A 22108-nucleotide genomic window follows, 5' to 3' on the forward strand; every position below is an offset into this window, starting at 1 on the left:
CTGTGAAATGGGCATAACAGTAGCTCCCTCCTAGGCTTGTTGTATCAAATGAGATGAATAATTGTTTTTTAAATAATAGCTTTTTATTTTTCAAAATACATGCAAAGGTAGTTTTTGACATTCACCCTCACAAAACCTAGTGTTCCAGATTTTTCTCCCTCCCTTCCTTCCACCCTCCTCCCCTAGACAGCAAGTAATCTAATATAGGTTAAACATGTGCAATTTTTCTAAACATATTTCCACATCATACCGTATAAGAAAAATAGGAACAAAAAGGAAAAAGTGAAAAAGAAAAAAAGCAAATAACAAAAATGATGAAAATACTGTGTTGTGATTCGCATTCAGTGCCCATAATCCTCTCTCTGGATGCCCATGGCTCTCTCCGTCACAAGACCATTGAACTGGCCTGAATCATCTCATTGTTGAGAAGAGTAGAGTCCATCAGAATTGATCATCACATAATCTTGCTGTTGCCGTGTACAATGATCTCCTGGTCCTGCTCCTTTCACTCAGCATCAGTTCCTGTCAGTCTCTCCAGGCCTTTCTGAAATCATCCTGCTGGTCGTTTCCTATAGAACAATAATACTCCATAACATTCATATAACATAACTTATTTAGCCATTCCCCAGCTGATGGGCACCCACTCAGTTTCCAGTTTCTCGCCACTACAAAAAAGGCAGCAGAGACACTATTGGGTCAAAGGCACAGTTTGATAGCCCTTTGGCTATCGTTCCAAATTGTTCTGTAGAATGGTTGAATCGGTTCACAACTCCACCAACAATGTATTTGTGTCCCAAGAAAAAAAGCTTCTTGAAGGCAGGATTGGGTTCACTTTTTTCCTCTTTATGTCTAGTTCCAGAACAATGCCTAGTATGTAGTTGGCACTTAATAAATGCCCATTGATTGAGTATAGTCAGCTACTTTTCTAATGCCCCAAGTATAGACTGTAGTGTCCCTTAGTTTCTATGGGGGTTTCTCTGCCTCTTAGGTTTTCTGTCTTCTTTTCTGAGCTCAGGTCAGAGATCAAAATTCAGGATCCCAAATGTTCCCTGTGTGAGGAGCCTTCCTGAAGAAGCACATGGCAGGGGGAGGCATGTGCTCGCAGCCTGAGAGGAGAGATGCTGAGAACAGACTTTCGCACTTTGGCAGTTACCTCATAGATAACCAAGCATCTAAGCACTACCTTTTCTTTTTCTTTTCTTTCTTTTTTTTCTGCTGAGGCAATTGGGGTTAAGTGACTTGCCCAGGGTCACACAGCTAGGAAGTGTTAAGCATCTGAGAGCAGATTTGAACTCAGGTCCACCTGACTTCAAGGCTGGGGCTCCAGCTATTGTACCACCTAGCTGCCCCAGCACTGCCCTTTCTTTTCTTTTCTTTCTTTTTTTTTTTTCTGCTGAGGCAATTGGGGTTAAGTGACTTGCCCAGGTCTCATAGCTAGGAAGTATTAAGTGTCTGAGACCAGATTTGAACTCAGGTCCTCCTGACTTCAAGGCTGATGCTCTATCCACTGTGCCACCTCGCTGCCTCAAGCACTCCCCTTTCTAAAGAAAAATTTGAGGGGGAGACTGGGCCTCCCATTTCTCCTAGACTAAAAGTACAGCATCTACTTACAGGTCTGGGCCAGTGATGACGGGCACAAAAGTTTTGACCTGCCCCCTCCATGACCATTTGCCCGTCCCCTTCAGGGCCCGACCACGTTAGCAGCGCACTTAATGCAGATGCTCTTTTGGTCAAAACTTCTGAGCGTGAGAGATCCTCCGGCCTCAGCCTCCCTAGCAACAGAGACATCAGGTGGGACCCCCTAGACCTGGCTCGAGAGCTTCTTCACCTGGGCTTTGTGAACTTGAGTTTTTAAAAAATGGATATTTTGATAACTATTTCAACATATTTTCCTTTGAAATCATTTTATTTTATACATTAAAAACCATTACTCTGAGAAGTAATTGCCCAAGGGGTCTATGATACCCCAAAGGCTGAGGATCCTTGATCTAGGGGAACACGAGCCTCTGCTTTTCCCTTACCCACCGCTCCCTGCTGCGAGAGGTGGCAACATGGCTATTTCTCTGTCTTCTCCTTGTCTCCCTACCCAAGATCCTTCTCTCTGTCAGCTGAAGGAAAACTGAAGGGCAGGTTTGGGGATTCTGGGACAGGGTCTCTGGGCTGAGCTCTATCAGCTCCTCCCACGGTGCTGGGGAAGGTCGATAGGGACACACCCTGGAAACCTTGGCTGCATATCCCACTTGGGCCAGCTGCTGATCCTTCTCTACTTTCCCGTTTGGGGAACTTGTCTCACTGGTGTCATGCTTTAGGGCCAAAGCCACTTCCTGGACTCCGAAGGGAGATTAAAGGGCTCCTAATATAACTCATGAGCATGACCCTGGCACGGAACGCCATCCCGCCTCCCGGCCGCCTCCCGGCCTCCCCGGCTTCTTTCAATCCCAGCTAAAATTCAGTGATTTCCCCTTAACACTTGTACCTTCTCTCAGAAATCACTTCTAATTTTATTGAACAGTCATTTGCACCGTGTTGCTTCTGAAGAGCGGGGACCATCTGGGCCTTTCTTTGGATCCGCAGCACCTAACAGAGCGCCTGACACATAGTAGGCACTTTATAAATGTTTGTTCGCTTGACTTGACGCCCTACTCCCTACCCACGGTCACCCAGATTCGTTTGAACATTTCTAATCGAGGTGGGGGTGGGGGACAGCCCGTCCCCTGAGACAGCCCTTCTAGCTGGATAGAAAGGCCTAATTTGGGACAGCTCCAGCTATATTGGGAAGTGTCTCCTCACTTCCAGCCTAACTCGGCTGTTCCCGTTTCCCCTCTCCCCACTGCCTCTGGTTCCAAGCTCCTGGTCCAAGCAGAGCAAGGTCGACCCCTGATACCTGTGAGAGTCCTTTAAATCTTTGAGGACAGTCAGGTTCCTGCCCCTGGAAGTGGTGGGTCATAGAAGGGCAGATGTGGAAAGGGCCTAAGAGAACAGGAAGCTCCAGCACTCTGTGCCTGATCTAGGGATCCCCCTGCTCCTGATCTAAGGGCCCTCCTGCTCCTGATCTGGCCCCCCTGCTCCTGATCTAGCCACTGCCCCCCGCTGCACCTGATCTAGTGGGTCCCTCTGTGCCTAATCTAGTGGATCCCCCCCCCTGCACCTGATCTAGTGGCCTCTCTGTGCCTGATCTAGTGCTCCCCTGCACCTGATCTAGTAGATCCCTCTGTGCCTGATCTAGTAGATTCCCTTGCACCTGATCTAGAGGCCCCCCTGCTCCTGAGTCTCCTTCTTCCATTCTCCCCATTCTCTCCGATTGCCAAATAGCTCAGGCTCTGCAAAAGAGAGGTGAGGTGGGAGGATGCTGTCAGGAAACTAGAACAATTGTTCTATATTAATGAGTCACTTTAGCAAACCCATCTGTCCCCATAGCACCCAAGAGCACATGGAGCCCGCAGAGAGCTGCTGCCTCTGAAATCCAGGGCACCTGGATTCGAATCCCTTGCCTCTGGGAAGCTTCCCCATCTCTTGGAAATCTGAGAGCGGGATGCTTGTGCGCCAGGCTGGTGGGACCTCTGCCCCCTTTCTCAGGAGGATGTTTTCAAATGAAATACACGGGCTTACAAAGGAAACCACTCCTACTGTAGTGCAGCCATCGAGATGAAACAGATTCATGGACCTCTGGGGGCAGCGAGGTGGTGCAGTGGTTAGAGCACCGGCCCTGAAGTCAGGAGGACCCGAGTTCAAGTCTGATTTCAGACACTTAACACTTCCTGGCTGTGAGACCCTGGGTGAGTCACTTAACCCCAATATGCCTCAGCAAAAAAGAAGACAAAACAAAAACAAACAAAAATGTACCTTAAAAGTCTCTGCCCTGGAGCACTTTACAATGCTTGGCACTTACAAGATCACGGCGGTGTCTCTCGAGGCAGTGCCCCGGGTCGCCTCCCACTCTCGCTGTCTCAGCCGCCTGCCTGCCCTGCTACCACGTCTCCCCACCTCCTGGCACAGCCCTCATAGCAGGGCTGCCTTTACAGCCAAGACTGCTCGAATCAGCTCCCGGCCCTCCTCATCCGTCTTGCCCGCAGCCTCCAGGACAGCGCTCAGGGGTGCCCTCAGGCCCCACCTGCTGGCTGGGGCCCCTCTGAGCCCCCCACCCCCGTCGCTCTGAGCCCGCCCCTCCCCGCCCTGGGCGCCACCTGCTTCAGCGAGGACAGCTGGGTCGGGCACCTCCGTCCCCCACTCTGCGGCAGACGATCCAGGGCCCACGACGGGCACGACTTAGCCTGGCTCTGGGCGGATACTGGCGCCTGGGGCTTGATGGCCGCCTTCCCCACCCCCAGACCCGGGACCTCGGGCTCCAGGCGGCCCCCGGCCCACTCTGTGCCTGCTTCCCGGAGCCACCCAAGCTCTGAACTGAATGGGGTTACTCTGGCCGAATCTGTTTCTGGGATCCTCCTCCCCGCCTGCCTCTGTAGTGGGTGGCAGGACTACAGAGTAGAGCCAAGAAGGGCATGGGCTTGGGGCTCTGCCCCCCTTCCTCGCGGGAGCCTGGGGCTGCAGCGCTGCCGGGGAGGGGAAAGCAGGGTACAAGTCTTGGGGTGGGGGGAGAGAGCTGTCAGGAAATGGGATGGGGGGTGGGGGGCCCAAATAGGACGATTTGCCTTCGGTGGGGTGCGTAGAGGGGAGGGAGGTCCTTCACCACTGGGAGCCCCGGCTTTGAGCCTGGCGGGGCGGTGCACAGGACGGTGGTCCGGCCCCTGGCCCCCCACCTACCGCTATGGGGAGCGAAAGTGTGTGAGCTTGAGGAAAACAACTTGTATTGGAAAGAGCAAAGCCACCTGAATTTATTTTTTGTCAGTTTTTAAAATAAAACTTTTTTAAAGCTCCTTGGGTGAGGCCCTCCCTTACCCCCCGGGGGGAAGCGCCTGCCGGGAGCCCACCTGAGGCCCTCCCTCCCCTCGGGGAAAAGTGTCTGCTGGGAGCCCACCCGAGGCTGCTCCGGGTCCGAGCCAGGGTGGGCTTTTTTTTTTGGGGCGTCTGCTGGGAGCCCACCCGAGGCTGCTCCGGGCCAGTGACAAGAAGTGACAAGAAACAGCTCCAAGGCCAGATTCCCAAAACATCTCCCTTTATCACAGGTCTGATCCAGGAGGAGAAACCAAGCATGGAGGGGAGGGGCTGAAAGGGAACTGGGGGGGCGGGGGGAGAGGGACCTGACCGCTCATCCCTGGCTCCCCAGCCCCCTCAAAGCTGAGCTCTTCCCCTCCCGAGGGTCCCACCTGACTCCACCCCGAGGCCCTGAGGGGGGAAGTCCCTTGGTCTGAGCTGAGCCCAACCGTGGGGGTGGAGGGGTCTGTGGAGGACCCCTGTCCTGGAAACCCGGAGCTCCTGCTCCACTGGTCCGGGGGGAGGGATGGAGAACGGGAAGGCATCATAAATCAAAAAACAAAACAAAAAACCCAAAAATAAAATAATAATAATAAAAAATAAAACCCATCACAAAAAATGTACAACTCCGATGCGGGGGGGAGCAGCCTGTGTGCGCGTCCCCTCCCTCCCCCGCCTCATTTCTCAAGAACAGAAACAGCAGAGAAAACAAATCAAGGCCCAGAACGGCCACCACCAGCTGACTTGGTCCCCCTGACCCGGCTGGGGAAGGGCGCGTGAACTCTGGCTCCCCCCAGTGCCCCCTCCTGCCCGTCTCCCCGGAGCAACGGGGCACAAAGCGGAGGAGGGAGCCGGAGAGACAGGAAGAGAGACCCCACCGCTCCGAACCTAGCCGGTGCCCAAATTAATGCCAATGGAGATGGGGGAGGGGGTGCTTGCGGGTGAGAGCCTCTCCAGGAAAGAGTGGGTCCCGTCCCCCGGGGGGCGGGGGGGGGGGAGCGGCAGCAGGGTCCGGGAGGCCTCACTGTCCAGCGCCGGCCCCCCCTCCCAGCTTGGCGGCCCCCACGCCCCGCCTCTCGGGGAGGAGGGTACGGGGGAGAAAGGCTGCCCCCCTCCCCCCAACAGCAGCTTGTGGAAAGAAAATGCCCAGCAAAGGGGGGGTGGGGGGTGAACAGGAGGAAATGGCACTGGAAGCAGACCTCCCCCTCCCCTCCATCCAGAACCATCCTCCCCTTCCCTGGCCCACACCAACAGCCCCCCGGCCCCCCAGTCCCACTATGGGCACCCAATGCCAAATCTGAGTCTAGGAAGGCAACCCCTGGTGGTTTATTTAGGAGAAGATGCAAGGCAGGGCAGCCCCACAGGTCACCGGAGCTGGCCCTCCTCCCCTGGAAGAGGACCCCACCTGAGCCGATCCCTGGCAGGCCGAGGAAAGGCCATGGATCCAGTATCGGCCACCCCAGGAGAAGGGCCGGAGGTGTCCGCACTTTTCTTTGCACAAAAAAACTTTGCTCCCCATGAACACCTGTGCAAACCGCAGTATCTGTTTTCCTCTCAGCTCCACGACCCCCTACATCCCTGCTCCCAGTTGGGGGTCATGGGGTGGGGACACGCTCCCTCCCCAGACTGGAGAAACACCGAGAAGGAGGGGCCGCCACCACACCGCCTGAACCTGGGGTGGGGGCGCCATGGGCATACCGGGCGTCCCCAGCCCGTTGTGCTCTGAGCCCTGGCAACCCTTGGAGGCCAAGGGTTCCAAAGGCCATGGAGGTGCCCCGGGAGATGCCCTCAGCTTGACGCCCGCTGGAGAGAGCCCTGGGGGCAGCCTGCAGACTCCATCCCACCGCACCCCGTGGGTCCGTCCCCGCACAGTACATGAACTCCCCAGCTCCAGACTGGCAGCTGCGGTTAGCCGTCCAGCACCCTCCGGACTCCCCGGTGATCATCCTCGCTGGGCCCCATGGAGCCGGGTGGTCTCATGTCCAGGTGAAGCCGCAGGAGCGGCCCCATCCGGTTCCCTGGGTCCCTGTCCCTGTCACAACCCCTACCACCCACCAGGTGATATCCAGGGGCCAGAGCGGGCGCCAGGCCCGGCGCCTGCTTCAGAGGGGGCGGAGGGAGACCCAGTCCGGGTCACCCCAGACCCTGTACTGCCCATCCCTGGGAGCTGGGGGCCTGGCTCCCTGAGAGCCGAGGCCCACTGACGGCCTGGGAGGCCCCGTCTGGGGGCCCACGAGGGGCGGGCCTGGGGAGAGGAGGATGGAGGCCCGGGCCTGAGGGCCACTCCGGACCAGCTGGGGGGCCACAGCCGGGCCCCCTCCCCAACCCTGAGGGCTCCCCACCGGTCCTGGCTGGCCCATCTGGCCCCACAACAGAGCGAGGGAGGCCTAGTCCGGGTCCCCTCTCACTGGCCACAACCTGGCCTGGGGAGAAGGAGGCGCCCACCGCCAGGACCCCATCCAGAAGGCCCCCACACCAGCATGCCGGGGCCCCTGCCCCTGCTGAGAGGAGCCGGGTCTGACGCTGCCGCCCACTCCCACCCGGGCTCCCCCATCTAGCAGACACCCGGGTCCGTCTGTCTGCCCGCCGACGTCGGGGGTGTCTGGGGACTCCTGCTGAGCAGAGCCCAGGAGCTGCGTGAAGGTCCCCGAGGCCTGGGCCGGCAGGAGGAGGGCAGATGGGGGAGGGGAACGGGAGGCTCCCCAAGATCACCCCAGGAATCCTTCCTTCCTGCCGGGCAGCCTGGGAGGCCCCTGGGCCGCACTCTGCTGAACCCTCCCTGGGTGCCCAGCCCTGTCTCACTGAGCGGGCTCTGGGGGGGGCGGGAGGCACGTGGGGGAACACAAAGACACACACAAACGGCACGCAAACACACCGGGGGGGGGGGCCAAGAATGGGGGTCCTGGGCAGGGGGGGCCCAAGGGAAGGGTCCTCACACCAGGAGCGAAAGCCCCCCCTCTCCTCCCCAGGGCCCGACCAAGGTGAGCCAGCTTCCGAGAGCCCTGACCTCCCTGAGATCCTTGCTAGGGCCCTCCCAGGGGGCCGGGCCAAGGAGGATGGTCAGTGCCCCGGGAAGGGGTGGGGCTTTGACCCTTCCAGCCCTGTGGCTGATCCCTTGGGGCTCCTCCCTTCCCCTGGTGCTCTGGGGTCCTGGAGGAGCTGCTGCGGAGGCAGGCTGGGGAAAAGCCGCCCAGGGCCGAGGGCAGCCGTGGGGAGAGGGGGCAGCTGGGTTGGCTGCCCCTTGTGATGAGACCTGCTGAACAGGAGGGGGCGCTGCTGACCCCCCAAACCTCTCCCTCTGAGCCGGCTGAGCACCAGGCCCAGCCCCCGTCCCAGAGTCCACCACAAAGAGGGCAGGAGGAGCCGGGGGCAGAGCCCCTTCTGGGAAACCAGGGAGCTAGGGGGTGGGAAACAGCTCCCAGACGAATGGGGAAAGCCCCCGGCCCCTCGCATGCACGCAGGGTTGGGGGGAGAGGAAGCAGCCACCTGGGCCCCAGAGCCCGGGACAGGGAGGGCAAGACAAACTTAAAGGGGAGGCAGGCCCTCTGCCCAAGCCCCTCTCCCCTGGCCACGTGGGCACCCAGCAGATGCGTGGGTTGGGCAAAGTGCCCCGCCCCGTGCCTTCCCAGCCCTGGAAGTCAAATACTCCAGGCCCCAGGGCCACCACCGAACCTTCCCGTGAAATTCCCCCACCGGGCCTGAGCCAGGGTCAACACGGCCTCCACCCACCCTCCCTGGCTCCTGTGGGTCGAGCTGGCCCAACCTCTAGAGGAGGGGGAGGGCTTGCTGCGAGGTCTGGCCCAACGCCCCGGGAGCCTCGATGCCCTTCTCCCAGGGTCCGCCGCCGGGTGCGGTGCCGGGGAGGGCGGCCCCCCTTTAAGATGTCTGCTGGGAGCCAGAGGCCACAGACTGCTAGTGGCAGAGGGGAGGAGCCGGGTCAGGGACTTCAGTGATGAGACAGGACAGGCACAGACACACAGCGGGCCTAACGCCACCTCTGCAAACCTGAAAGACAGATTTCAAAAACAAACAAAACAAAACAAAAGACAAATAAAAAAGAAATAATGGGTTTTAATTTTTTACGGGGACAGCAAAGTGTTGAAAAGGCCTGTAGGGCTTTTATTTTTTGTAGAGTTTGTTTTATTTTTTTTGCTTTTAGATGGTGAAAGTGGGCGGTGAAAGGGCGTAAAATTTATGTGGCATTTTTTGCATTAGAGAATGGATCTGTGTGAAAGGAAATTGCCTCTTTTTGGGAGTTTCTTGTGTTGTTGAGTGTTTACTAGTGTTTTGGCTTGTTTAGAGTTAGTTACTAAATTTTGTTTTTTGGGTTTTGGATGGTTTTGTGGGTGGAGAGGGAGCTTCTGGGTTTTTCTAGTTTTGCTTGGATTGTACGGTGGAGTTGTAAAGTTTTCTTTCTTTACGTGTGAATGTGGTGGGGTTGAGTATGGAAAGTGGGATGTGAGCTGAAGTTAGGGAAGTGTTGGAAATGGGAGTTGCATGCATTTTTTCAAGGGGAGTGTAGGAGTTTTTATGGTGGAAAGGGGTGTTTGAGAAGTGTTTTGGGAGTGTTGTGGTTTTGGAATACGGCATAGTTAAAGTTTTATTGTCTTTCAATTTTGGCTTAATATAGATTTTGGATAGTGGATGTTGGCTGCTGTGGTGGTTTTGGTGGGCATCATTTTCAGTTGGGAGTTTTCTTTTTCTTTTGCTTTTATAATTTTCTGCATTCTTTAAAGTTCTAAGAAGACATTTTAGAGGAAGTTTTTCTTTCCTTAAAGTTTTGACGAAGTTTTCTTGTGTTTTGTGTATTTTTCTGAGTTGTTTAATATTTGTATAGGGTTTTATTAGATTGTGTTTAGGTAAAACTGTTTTTTACTTTTTGTGTTTTTGGAGTTAGTGGGAGTACTTGTCTTTAGGTGTATTAAGTTGTTTGATTGTTTTGTATTAAATATTTTTTGTATAGAGGGAAATAAATATTGTTTGTATTTGTTTTAATAGAATGGAATGCTGTTGTTTGGGAAGAGTTTAGATTAATTAAGTTTTTAAATGATGGGTTTTGAGGGGGGAGCAAATAAAGCTACAGAGATAAAAATGGAGTTTCTTGAGAGTTTGGTAGTTCCAAGATGGAGGTTTGTTGTTTCTGGTAGTTTTGGTTTAGTGGGGTACTTTTGTTTCTTTATTTTTTCTTCTTCCTTCCTTCTTTCTTCTTCTTCTCATTCTTTCCTTCTTCCTTCCTCTCTCCTCCTCCTCTTTCTTTCTTTCTTTCTTTCTTTCTTTCTTTCTTTCTTGCTTGCTTTCTTTCTTGCTTTCTTTCTTTTTTTCCTTCCTCCCTCCCTCCCTTCCTTTCTTTCTTTCTCTATTTCAAAGGACAAGTAATGACTAGCATGGATCAGAAGGGATACAAGCAGCAGGAGGAAGGCGTAGCTGGCCTGTCCACCTTGGAAGAACTGGGCCGAGTGTGAGCAGAACCTCGGGTTCCTGAGTCCCCTTGCACCCATTACAGCTTATTGGGCCTGCAGCTTCCCCAGAGCTGTCCTCGGTGCTGCAGCCCAACAGAAAGGCTACCGGGGGGCTTGAATAGCGAGACCACCGGAGCCCTCGCTCTCAAAGGCCCGATCTCGCCACTGAGGTTTCAAGGATGGCCCAGCCACAGACTCCATTTGCTTTCCAAGGACCAGCCTAGCCCAGGATCTGGGGCTCATCCCTACCTTGTCCAGTCCCTAGGCAATGGATTCTCTGGCCATGGCAACCAGGGAAACAAAGAAAATGGGGAGGATCCCAGGCTGTCTGATAAATGAATGACATTGGGTCATGCCTGGATTAGATAAAGGGTGACGGTATTGTTTGTGCCGTGGTTTTGGCGTTTGCTGTACGGCATTGTCGGTGATGGCGGTTACTAACGGCGGTGTTGGCGGTGGCGGTGCGCTGATGGGGCAGGGCGGGGCAGCGGTGGTGGTGGTGTTTGGTGTTGGTATTTTACCGTAGGTTTTGACGGTGGACGGCGAAAGTTTTCGCGGCATAGTGGGTTGGCGAAGCAGGTTTTGCGGCGGTAGTTTTTTGTTTGGTATTGTGGGTAAGTTACGGTTATTTTATTGACGGTGTTTAAAGCGGAGACGAAGTGGTGTTTAGAAAGTTTAGTAAGCGGTTTTTATGTTTTTTGGCCGTTTTTGCTTTTGTTTTTCGGTTTTTTGTCGGATGCGTGTTGGTGTGTGTTATTTTGGTGGTTAATGGCGGTAGGGTGTTGTGGGTGGTGGCGAATGGAAGTTTTTTGAAATGCATGGTGGATGGGGCGGGTGGTGGTGGCGGTGGTGGGAGGGCGGGACGGTGGTGGGGACGGGCGCGGGTGGTGGCGGCGAAGCGGATGGTGGTGCGGTGGGGCGGCTGGGGTGACGGTGTTGTGGTGGGGTGCGGTGGGGATGGTGGCTGTAAGGGACGGCGTTGTGGTGGGTACGCGGGGCTTTTGCTGGTAGTGTAACAGTTAGGGACGGCGGATAGGGGATTGGCAAGTTTGGGAGGGTGTGTTAGGGACGGTGTTGTTTTTTGCGGCGGTGACGGTGGTGCATGTGGATGGCTGTTTTGTGTAGAAATGGATGTGTTTTAACGGCTGCTTTTGGAGGGCCGGTTTGTGGCGGCTGTAGTGATGGTGAGTGTGTTTTTCTTTGCGGTATTAATGGGCGGGTTTTTCTTTTCGGAACGGTTTTCGGGCGAAGTGGAATGGTGGATTTTGGTGGTTGGTGGCGGTACTGAATGTGGTAAAGCAGATGGGAAATGTTTGATGGTGTTTGCTTGGTGGCGGTGGCGGCGGTTATATGTATGGTGTAAATGTTTCGTGAAGTGGTGCGGGAAAAGCGGCGAGCTTGATGGGGTGTAAGTAAATGTGGTTAGCTGAATGGAGATTTTCTTTCGGGCGACCGTATTATGTTTGTGGTATGGCAGGTGTTTTGGTAGCGATTGTTAATACCTATTTTGCTGCTTTTATTTACTTTTGGATTTCTTGCCGTAGTTTTACGGGAATGTTGTTTTGTGCTTGCTGCTTTTTCTGGACGGTTTTCTGGGGCGGTTTTGATGTGATGGTTTTTCGTGGAGCGTAGTGGTTTTCGTTTCGGTGGCGAAGGTGGTGGTTATAAATTTATTTTTCGTTGTGGGGTGGTTTTTGCTTTTTGCATGTTTTGGCTAAAATGGTGTTGTTTTTGGATGGCATTTATGGATGGTGGTTTCTTTTAGGTGTAATGTTTTTGCCGTGTTTTGAGTTTTATTTTTGTTTTATTGCGGTGTTTGGTGTAGTTTGGTGTTGTTTTGCGAGCGGTGTTTTTGGGTAGGATTGTTTGCTGTGGTTTTGGTGGTGGTAGGTGCATAAATGTGTGGGTGGTTGGCTGAATATTTTTCAGGTTTTTCGGTGGTGTTTTTTATGTTTTCTGTTGGCGGTGTGTTGTTTTGTGGCGGTGATGTGGGCTTGGTGGTATGGAGAGTTTGGCGGTTTTAGTGAGGTGAGTGTTATTGTTTTGGTTTTGTTTTTGTTTGGTGGTGTGCGAGAGGGTGTGTTATGGTAGATGGTAGGGTGTTTTGGTGTTTTCTTTGCTTTTTCGGTTTTCTTTCTTTCTTTTCTTTCTTTCTTTGCTTTTCTTTCGGTTTTCTTTCTTTCTTTCTTTCTTTCTTTCTTTCTTTCTTTGAAAGGGGTTTGAGTTTTGTTTTGGGGCGAGGGAGAAGGTGGTTGAGGGGTTTTTGGAGTGGGGGGGGAGCGGTGTTTTGGTGTTAGGGCGGGATGGGGGGTGGGGTGGAAGTGGGGAGGGGTTGGGGTGGTTTTTGGGGTGGGGTTTTGGCGGGAAGATGTTTTTGGGTGGGGTTTGGGTGGATTGTTTTAAGTTTATTTTTGGTGTGGGGTTTTGTGGTTTTGCTTGTTTTGCTTGTTTCTTTTACTTTGTTGTTTTGAGTTTAAATTTTTGTTTTAGTAGGATACTTTTCTTTCTCGTTTAAAGTGGCATGATTTGGGCCGTTTTGAAGCCATTATTTCTATTTTAAGCGCATTGTTTTCTTGACTTTTGCATGGCTATTTTAATGTTTTTTGTTTGGTGTTTTCTTTAGTTTTAGTAGGTAGTTTTTATGTTTTCTTTGGGGTGTTGTTTTGGGCGGTTTTCTTTGGTGGATTTTTGTTGGTTTGCTTTCTGCTGTTTTTACTTAATTGTTGTTTTTCTTTATGGTTTTTCTAGTTTTTGGGTTTTCTGTTGGAGTGGTTTTGTTTGGAGGGAGGGCGTTTTGCTTTTGTGTTTTCTTTTGCTTTGGTTTTTTACGGAGTGTGTTTGGAATGGGGTGATTGCATTTAGGTAGTTGGAGTTTGGTGTTGGTTTTTGGTTTTAGAGTTTTGGGGCGTTAGGTTGGGCGGGTTTTGTGGAAGAAAATGGTGTGTGAGCTGGGGGTATGTTTGGGGGTGTGGGTGCTTAAGGGGGCGTGAGGGGCGGATGGGGAGAGAGGTTGTGTTGGGGGCGGGAAGTTTTTAGGGTAGGGGGTGTTTAGTGTTTTATGTTTTATTTGGCGGGGCGGGTATAAATTTTGTTTTTTTAGTTGTTTTTCTTGTGTTTTGGGAGGGGAGGTGGGGAAATGTTGAGGAGAGAGGGGGTGGATGGGTGGGCGGAAGGGTGGGTGAGGGAGCTGGGAAGTGAGGGGGTTGGGGCATTTTGCTTTTGTTTGGGAGTTTTTATTTTGTGTGGGTGGTGGAGGGAGGGGGTGTTTTTAAGAGTTAGGGGTTGTGGGAGTAGATGTTGTGTTGGGTTTTTTGTTTTTGTGGTTTATGTGCGGAGGGGCTGTTGGGGGGCAGGTGGGAAGTGGGTGGGAGTTGTTTTCTTATTTCTTGTACGGTAGTGTTTAGAGCATGGGTGTTTGTGTGTTTTGGGGAGTGAGTGAGAAAGTGGGGTTTGGGGATGGGAGAGTTGGTGTTTGGGTTGGGGAGGGAGTGTGAATGGGAAGGGGTGTGGGAGTGGAGGGAGTGGGAGGGAGAGGTGGTGGGATTGGTTCGTGGTTTGGGGAGGGGGAGGGGAAGTGGTGTTTATTTTGGCTTGGAGTTGGGGGTGGGAGGGAGGTGTAGGCGTTTTGGGTGGGCAGTTTAGAAAATTTTGGAAGGGTTGGGGATTAGTTTTGTTGTGTGTTACGTGTGGCATATGTAACATGTGTATGTGTGGCAATGTATGGATATGGCGGGAGGCTGCGGTGAGTATTTGGAGTTTCTGGTTTTGGGGAGAGAGGAGGGTGGGGTGGTAGAGTGTTGTTTTTTTGAGGGAAGGGAGAAGTATGTTTGAGTTTAGTTTTCTTGTTTTGCCTATTTTCTTTCTTTCTTTCTTTCTTTAATTTTGTTTGTCTCTGTACTTGAGTCTTTCTGTGTTTTAAGAGCTAGAAATAGTATTTGTTGCTTTATCATCTCTGCTGTGTGTGCCAGGAGGCAGTGCCTACGGGGAGGTATGGGGGTGGTGGAGGCCGCTTGCTGGCTGGAGGTAGGTCATTTCTGAGGGCCTGAGGGTTTCTCGGTCCTGGACTATCTCTGCTGCCTGCATCTCAGGGTTTGCCTGGCTCACTGACTGGTTGCCACTTGTGCCTGAGGAGCCTGGGCTATGGGGTAAGGTCCCTGCTCCTAGGGCCACTTGGGAACCAGAGACTGCAAAGCTAGGCCTTGGCCTAGGGTGGGCAGGGCAGCTGAGTGAGGCCTGGGGCCATGTTTCTAAATTTAGAGGGCGATTAGTGTGGGCTAGGTAAAGATAAGGAGGTTGGGGCAGTAGCCAAGCTAGGGGTGGGGGGGTGGAGGGGTCTGAATATAGGGGTGTGTGTGTCCCTCAGTCCTGGGGGGCCCGGGGCCGAAAGAGCCCCTCTGGGACCCCCTGCAGGGCTGGGGGGCTGAGCTCTTTGTGAGACCAGCCCCTCCTCTGGTGGGGGCAGGGCAGGACAGGGCAGTGCAAGAATGGCGGCTCCTCCCCTAGCTCCAGCCCCAAGGAAAGAAGGGACACTTGCCTGTCCCCCCCAGCTGACCCCCCCCCCCCAGCATGCAGGATTGCAAGCTGCCAGCCTCCTCCACAGACTGCAAATGCAGCCCACAGAACCCTGGGAAGTTCCCCCCAGGCCCAGGCCCAGGGTTCTCCCGGGGAGACAGAAATTAGGGGTTTGGAAAGGGAAGCGTCCTGGGAAGTCACCTACCAAGCTCCCTGCCCCCCCTTCGGACAGACCACATCGCAGCCCAGGGGGGCCCAGTTCACAAGGGAGGAGGTGGCAGGGCTGGGATTCCCAGCCCCGAGTCCTCTTGGGAGCTCATCCCTCCCCAAGCATCCATGAAGCCCTGGCCGGGCCGCCGAGCCGATCTCCCACCCGCGCGCGCCTTTGTGCAGACCCCGTGTCCCGTCCTCAGGTCACCCCTTGGGTTTACCGGAGGGGAAACTGAGGCCCCGAGAGGGCCGGGGCTTGGCCAGGCTCAGACCGTGTATCCTGTTGTTCCCGGCGGATGGTCCCCGCCCGACAGCACCATATTCCCTGCTCCTCAGCCCTCGGGAGGGGGGGGGGGGGCATTTCCCACCTCCCACACGGCCCCGGGCCCCATCTCCAGTCGCAGTAACACCGAAGAGATGCAGCCCCAAAGCCTGGAGTTCTACTTTGTCCCTAGTGATGGGGGTGGAGGAGTATTTCTAGTTTTGCCTGGGGTACCCCCTAGGGTGGCTCGGGGTGCTCTGTACGTGTGCCTGGCGCTATGGGTGTCTGGCTCTGCAGGCCTGGGCTGGGTGCCAGTGGGGCTGGGGGTGCTCTTTCTGCCCCCTGTTCTCTCTTCAGAGAAGGCATCGCCTCTTCCTCCCTCCCCCAAGACCCCCAGAGGTGTGGGTGGGGGGGGCTTTCCTTCCCTCAAGCAAAGTCAGGCTGCCTCAAGAGGGCAAAGGGGAGAGAAGAAAACGGGAAAGAAATGAATCGAGCCATTCCTCTCCCTGGTCCCGACCCTACTCTCTAGGGAAGGTTTAGTCTGTCTCAGGCTGCCTCGTCTCTAAGCCTTGCCTCTCTACCTTGTGGGCTAGATGTTCAGTTGAGTGGAGGCATTGGGTTGGGAGGTGCTGAGGCTATAGCTGGTACTAGCAGTTTTACTGTGTGAGCGAGGGAGCGAGGGAGAGGGAGTTTGGGAGGATGGGAAGGAGGCAGGAGGGAGGGAGGTGGTGGCGGCGGTGGTGGGAGTGAGGAGGAGGAGGAGGGAGAGAGTAATGAGTGGTGGCTGCAGGAGGAGGAGAAGGAGTTGGTGGTAGCGAGGTTTGAGGGTCGTTTTCTCCTGTCTCGGCAACTTTGCTCTGTGTCTGAGTGTTGCCCTGGTGTGAGAGCTTTTGCTGCGTCTGGCCAGTTTCCTGCCTGCTGTTGCGTCTCCTGGCCTGCCCTGGGAGTGTTGCCCCTGCCTGGGTGCGCTGAGGGGAGTGGCAGCCTGGCTCGGGAAGGCGCAGCGGCTTGCCCGTGCTGAGTGCCTACGGACTGCGTCTCTCGCCTCCTGGCCCCTAGGTGCCTGGGTTTGGACCTGAGGAGGAGGGAGGGAACCCTGTGCCTGGAGAGGGTAGGGAGTGGCCAGTGCCTGCCTGCTGGCATCGGGCCCTCGGCTCTGGAGGAGAGGGAGACTGAGGAATGCTGCCTGGGACTCCAGGGAGTCTGGCTCTCGGCCCCTCCGGAGTCTCTGAAACTTTGTTGCCTCGGGGGTTTGCCTTGCAGGCAGGCTACCGAGGGTTCTGGTGCCTGCCTCCTGCTGGCCAGCCTGAGCCCTATGGCGACTTTGGTGCCCTGGGGGTTGGGAGGGAAGCCTGCCTGCCATTCGGGAGTTTTGGGTGGGGTTTACTATCTTGAGGCTGGGTAGGTGGGGAAAAGGTAAGATGTTGTGATGGAGAAGTCTGCCGGGTTTCTGAGCCCTGTCTCTTGGAGCGAAGCAAGATGGTGCTTAATGGGGTTAGCCACGGATGATGACAAAGTGAGGGAGGGAAATTTACGGTGGAGAGCGGATTGAGGGGGAGGGCAAGAGGGGTAGAGGAGGGGGGGGGGAGGGTTGTTTCTATGTTGTCTCTGGGGTGGGAAGAGATTTGGGAGTTAGAGTTGGGTTTTTGGTGGGAAGAGGGGAGGGGAGAGACATTATTCCTTTGATATAGAGGTTTTGGTTTGTGTTTAGATACGGTTTTCTTGCTTGTGTTTTACTAGTAGGGAGGGGATAAAGTGGGAGTGGGAGTTAGTTTTTTCATTTTGAGTTTTGGGAGGGAAGGGAAGGGTGGGCGTTTTCTAGGGAAGTATTTTTTGGGCTTCGGGAGTGGAAATGGGGTGGGGTTGGGAGGGGAGGGGGTACGTAGGTGAGCTTTTAAGAAATTACTTGGATTTTCTTTGTATTGCAGATGTTTTGCTATTATGGGGAGTGGTTTCTATTTTTTGGATGAGAAAATGAGGTGAGATTTGTTGTTTTGGTGGGGTAGTAGGGCCATGTACTTTTTCTGTTTGGGGAGGTTTCTTTCTTGAAGCTTGAGTGGGGTACGAGTGAGAGGGAGTTGGTGGAGGGGTGTTGGTGTTTCTCATTTTTGCTGGAGGGGAGGTTTACTAAAGTTTTGTTTTAGGAGGTATGATTTGAGGGGGCATTATTAAGTAGTATTTTGAGTGTTTGGTAAGAAGTGGGGGGTTTCATGTGGTGGGGTTGGGAAAGGGGTAGGTTTGGGAGTTGGGAAGTTTTTCTTGTTTTTCTTTGTTTTTGTGTTTTCTTGTTTTCTTTCTTTCTCTTTCCTTGTGGAGCGGCATCATTTTGTTTTTCTTCCTGGTAGAGAGCCTGCCTGGGCAGCAATGTAAGGAGCTAAGGAGGGTCTGGTCTCTAACTACTGGGTGTGTCTGATGCTATGTGAGCTGGGGTTGCAGGGCCTGGGTTTCTGGGAGGTGCCTGCTCTCTGCCTGCAGGGGGATGGAGCGCGGGGCTGCCCCTGGGTCTAGTCTTCACTGGGGGCTGTAGGTGGGACGCTTGAGCATCCCTGGACTTAGAAGCTGGGGGCCTGATGCCAGTCTGATTCTATCCCTGAAGGGAGTTGGAGCCGGGGTTTCGGGGTGCTGTTCTGCTACGGGGTAGGGGAGGGGTGGTTGCCTGGGATGCCTAGATTCAGACCCATGGGGGGAGGGGAGCCAGGGAGGGTTAGGGTTTCGCTTCCCGCATCTGGGAGGGGGGGATGCTGGGCCCGACCCGGGGCTCGCCGGGCGCCCGGACCGTGCCCGGCCCCGGGCCTCGGGTTCTCCTTGCCCATGGGCCCCCTCTCCCCCCCCAGTGGACAAGTACATCGCCATGGCCAAGGAGAAGCACGGCTACAACATCGAGCAGGTTGGTGCGGCCCCGGCCGGGGAGGCGGCGGGCGGGCCCCGGGGGGGCGCGGGCGGGCGCTGAGGGCCGTCTCCTCCCCGGCAGGCCCTGGGCATGCTGCTCTGGCACAAGCACGACGTGGAGAAGTCCCTGGCGGACCTGGCCAACTTCACCCCCTTCCCGGACGAGTGGACCGTGGAGGACAAAGTGCTGTTCGAGCAGGCCTTCGGCTTCCACGGGAAGTGCTTCCAGCGCATCCAGCAGATGGTACGGCCCCCCTCCCCCGGCCCCCTCCCCACCGCGGCCCCGGGCTCCGTCCCCTCCCCCGGGCTCCTGCCCACCAGCAGGCCTCCTTCCTCCGCAGCTGCCGGACAAGCTCATCCCCAGCCTGGTGAAGTACTACTACTCCTGGAAGAAGACGCGGAGCCGCACGAGCGTCATGGACCGCCAGGCCCGGAGGCTGGGGGGCCGCAAGGACAAGGACGATAGGTGGGGTCGAAAGGGAGGCCGGCGGGGCTGGCGGCGTCCTCGGGGAGCGAGGGCGGGGGTGAGGCCGGGAGGGCCAGAGACGGGGCAGGGGAGCCGAGGGCCGGGCTCGCCGCGGGCCTTCGGGGAGGCCTCTGGGATCTCATCTGCTCCCTGGACCCTCTGCCGGCAGTGATGAGTTGGAAGAGGGAAGAGGAGCCACTAGTGAGGGAGAGCCAGATGCTGGGGACCCCAAGAGAGAGGTGAGGTGCAGCTGGGCTAGAGCCTGTGCCCCCCAGACCCCCCAAGCTCCGACCCCTTCCCCGGCTCCTGGGCTTCCTTCACCGCCCCGCTCTCGCTCTCCCACAGCCAGCCCCAGCCCGGCCCCTGAACGCCCGGCCCGGCCCCGGGAAGAAGGAGGCGCAGCTCTCTCAGTACCGCCACCACCCGCTGCGGACCCGGCGCCGCCCGCCCAAGGGCATGTACCTGAGTCCCGAGGGCATCACGGCCGTGTCCGGCAGCCCCGACCTGGCCAGCCTCACCCTGCGGGGCCTCGACTCCCAGCTGGTCTCCCTCAAGCGCCAGGTCGGTTGCCCAGAGCGGGCCCTCCCTCAAGGGGGAGATGGGGGAGGCTGGCAAGGCTTCGGGGGTGGGGGAGACAGAGGCTGGCAAGGCGGGAGAGGGAGCCCGCCCCGAGGGCCAGGAAGGAGGGTCAGGGGGGCAGGAGACGGCCAGGGGTTCCCTCAGCATCGGGAAGGACCAGGGCGCCCAGAGCGTCAAATCCTGCCCCGGGAGTCAGCCCTCGATTGGCTCAGCCGCACAGAGCCCCGATCGCCGAGTCTGGGCCTTTCCTCTCCCTGCCCCAGCAAGCAGCGGGGCCCACGGGTGCGGGGATGGGCGCCCGGCTGCCATGTGGGCCGCGCCAAGGGGCGCCGTGTCGGACACGGAGAGAGCCCCGGCTCCTTCCTCCAGGTGCAGAGCATGAAGCAGACCAACAGCAGCCTCCGGCAAGCCCTGGAGGGGGGCATCGACCCGCTGCGGCCCCCCGAGGTGAGGCTTTTCCCGGGCCGAGGGGCGGGAGTCGGGGCACGGGGTTCCCGCGGCTCCTCGCGGGGGGAGGCGAGGGCTTGCGGGGCCCCCATTTCTTCCCTGCTCTCCCCAGGCGAATACCAAGTACAATTCTCGGTGGACCACAGACGAGCAGCTTCTGGCTGTACAAGGTGAGCCAGGACTTGGGGTGGGGGCAGGTGGGCGCGAAAAAAGTGGGGGGAGGAACGAAGATGGGCAAGTTTTTGGTCAGCCTTCGTTTCCTTTTATGTAAAAATGGACCCCCTCGCCCCGACACTGTCCTGAGGCTCCCCTGCTTCTGGGCAAGACTGGGGGGGACTCTCAGAGGCTCCCCCAGTGGGCCCCTCACCCCGACGTCGTCCTGAGGCTTCTCCAATGAGCCCCTCCTCTGTCCTGAGGCTCCCCTAGTAGACCCCTCCTCACTCCCCCAATGGGCCCCTCGCCCCGACGCCGTCCTGAGGCTCCGCCATTTTGGCCGCCCTCCCTCCCGCAGCCATCCGGAGGTACGGGAAGGACTTCGGCGCCATCGCGGAGGTGATCGGGAACAAGACCCTGACCCAGGTGAAGACCTTCTTCGTGAGCTACCGCCGGCGCTTCAACCTGGAGGAGGTGCTGCAGGAGTGGGAGGCTGAGCAAGACGGGGCCGCGGGGGCCCCGGCCCCCGCTGAGGAGGCGCGCAAGGGGCTCCCGGCCCCCGCCGTGGCCAGTGAGGAGGAGGAGGAGGTGAGCTGGGGGAGGGGAGGCGGCCGGGAGCCCTGCTCTAGAACCAAGGGCTGCTGGAACATCTTAGAACTGCGAGTTCCTGCTTGTGAAAGGAAGTTCTCGGGAAATGGGGAAGTTGAACCCCCCTTTCTTCCTAACCTCCTGGGGTGTGGAACGAGCCCCCGGACCTGGGGGGGGGGGGGAAGCTCCGGACGCCCCCAGGCTGGGACCCACCGGCCCCGGGCTCTCTCTCTCTTCCCTAGGTCCAGATCACGGCGGTGTCTCGAGCAGTGCCCCCGGTCGCCCCTCCTCCCACCTCGCTGTCTCAGCCGCCCCCCCTGCTCCGGCCCCCGCTGCCTACGGCCCCCACCCTCCTGCGCCAGCCCCCTCCGTTACAGCAGGGCCGCTTCCTACAGCCAAGACTGGCTCCCAATCAGCCCCCGCCTCCCCTCATCCGTCCTGCCCTCGCAGCCTCCAGACACAGCGCCAGGGGTGGCCCCCAGGCCCCACCCGCTTTGCTGGGGGGCCCCTCCGAGCCCCCACCCCCGTCGCTCTGAGCCCGCCCCCCTCCCCGCCCTGGGCGCCACCTGCTTCAGCGAGGACAGCTGGGTCGGGCACCTCCGTCCCCCACTCTGCGGCAGACGATCCAGGGCCCACGACGGGCACGACCTAGACCCGGGGGCTCCTGGCGGACACTGGCATCTGGGGGGCTTGGACGGCCGCCCTTCCCCACCCCCAGACCCGGGACCTCGGGCTCCAGGCGGCCCCCGGCCCACTCTGTGCCTGCTTCCCGGAGCCACCCAAGCTCTGAACCGGAATGTCGCCTCTGGCCGAACTGTTTCTCTGGGATCCTCCTCCTCCCCCCCGCCCCGTCTCCCCCTGTAGTGGGTGTTAGTGACCATAGAGTAGAGCTAAGTTAGGGGCGGCAGGCGGGCTTCGGGGCTCTGCCCCCCCTTCCCCTCGGAAGGCCCGGGCGCCGCAGCGCTGCCGGGGGAGGGGGGGGAGTTATGGCAATAAGTCTTGGGGTGGGGGGAGAGAGCTGTCAGGAAATGGGATGGGGGGTGGGGGGCCCAAATAGGACGATTTGCCTTCGGTGGGGTGCGTAGAGGGGAGGGAGGTCCCTTCTGCCCACTGGGGAGCCCCGGCTCTTTGAGCCTGGCGGCGGGTGCAGCCGCGAGGACGGTGGTCCGGGCCCCGGGCGTCCCCCCACCCGTCGCTAGTGGGGAGCGAGTGTGTGAGCGTGAGTGTAAAACAACTTCAGGCTGGAAAGAGCAAAGCCACCTGAATTTATTTTTTGTCAGTTTTTAAAATAAAACTTTTTTAAAGCTCCTTGGGTGAGGCCCTCCCTTACCCCCCGGGGGGAAGCGCCTGCCGGGAGCCCACCTGAGGCCCTCCCTCCCCTCGGGGAAAAGTGTCTGCTGGGAGCCCACCCGAGGCTGCTCCGGGTCCGAGCCAGGGTGGGTTTTTTTTTTTTTTTGGGGGGGGGTCAGGCAGAAGTTGCTTGCTGGGGCCCTCAAGCTCTAGGATCCCCCTCCCCTTCACGCACCCAGCCACATATGTTTCTCCCAGCCTCCTCTCTTCACAGATTCCAAACATTCTCTTTATTACGTGTGTCTGATCCAGAGGAGAAACTAAGTATGGGAGGGGGAGGGGCTGAAAGGGAACTGGGGGGGGGCGGGGGGGGGAGAGGGA

At 56.9% G+C, this 22108-nt stretch overlaps 1 protein-coding gene across 2 annotated transcripts; it reads left to right on the top strand.

Moving 5' to 3' along the window:
• Nucleotides 1-17968: 17968 nt before the first annotated feature.
• Nucleotides 17969-21802, top strand: RCOR2 (REST corepressor 2). 2 transcript variants are annotated; one of them, XM_031941877.1, is made up of 9 exons: nucleotides 17969-18202; nucleotides 18287-18448; nucleotides 18546-18670; nucleotides 18840-18909; nucleotides 19016-19231; nucleotides 19619-19696; nucleotides 19809-19866; nucleotides 20208-20437; nucleotides 20680-21032. In XM_031941877.1, exons 1-9 carry the CDS (start codon nucleotides 18167-18169, stop codon nucleotides 20971-20973), a joined length of 1269 nt encoding a protein of 422 aa, XP_031797737.1. In that variant the 5' UTR covers nucleotides 17969-18166; the 3' UTR covers nucleotides 20974-21032. The 2 variants fall into 2 exon arrangements, with proteins under 2 accessions (XP_031797737.1, XP_031797736.1); XM_031941876.1 differs by having other exon boundaries at nucleotides 20208-21802.
• The last annotated feature ends 306 nt before the right edge of the window (nucleotides 21803-22108 follow it).

The sequence above is a fragment of the Sarcophilus harrisii genome, chromosome 6 (genome assembly GCF_902635505.1).
Source record: "Sarcophilus harrisii chromosome 6, mSarHar1.11, whole genome shotgun sequence".
Classification (NCBI taxonomy): domain Eukaryota; kingdom Metazoa; phylum Chordata; class Mammalia; order Dasyuromorphia; family Dasyuridae; genus Sarcophilus; species Sarcophilus harrisii.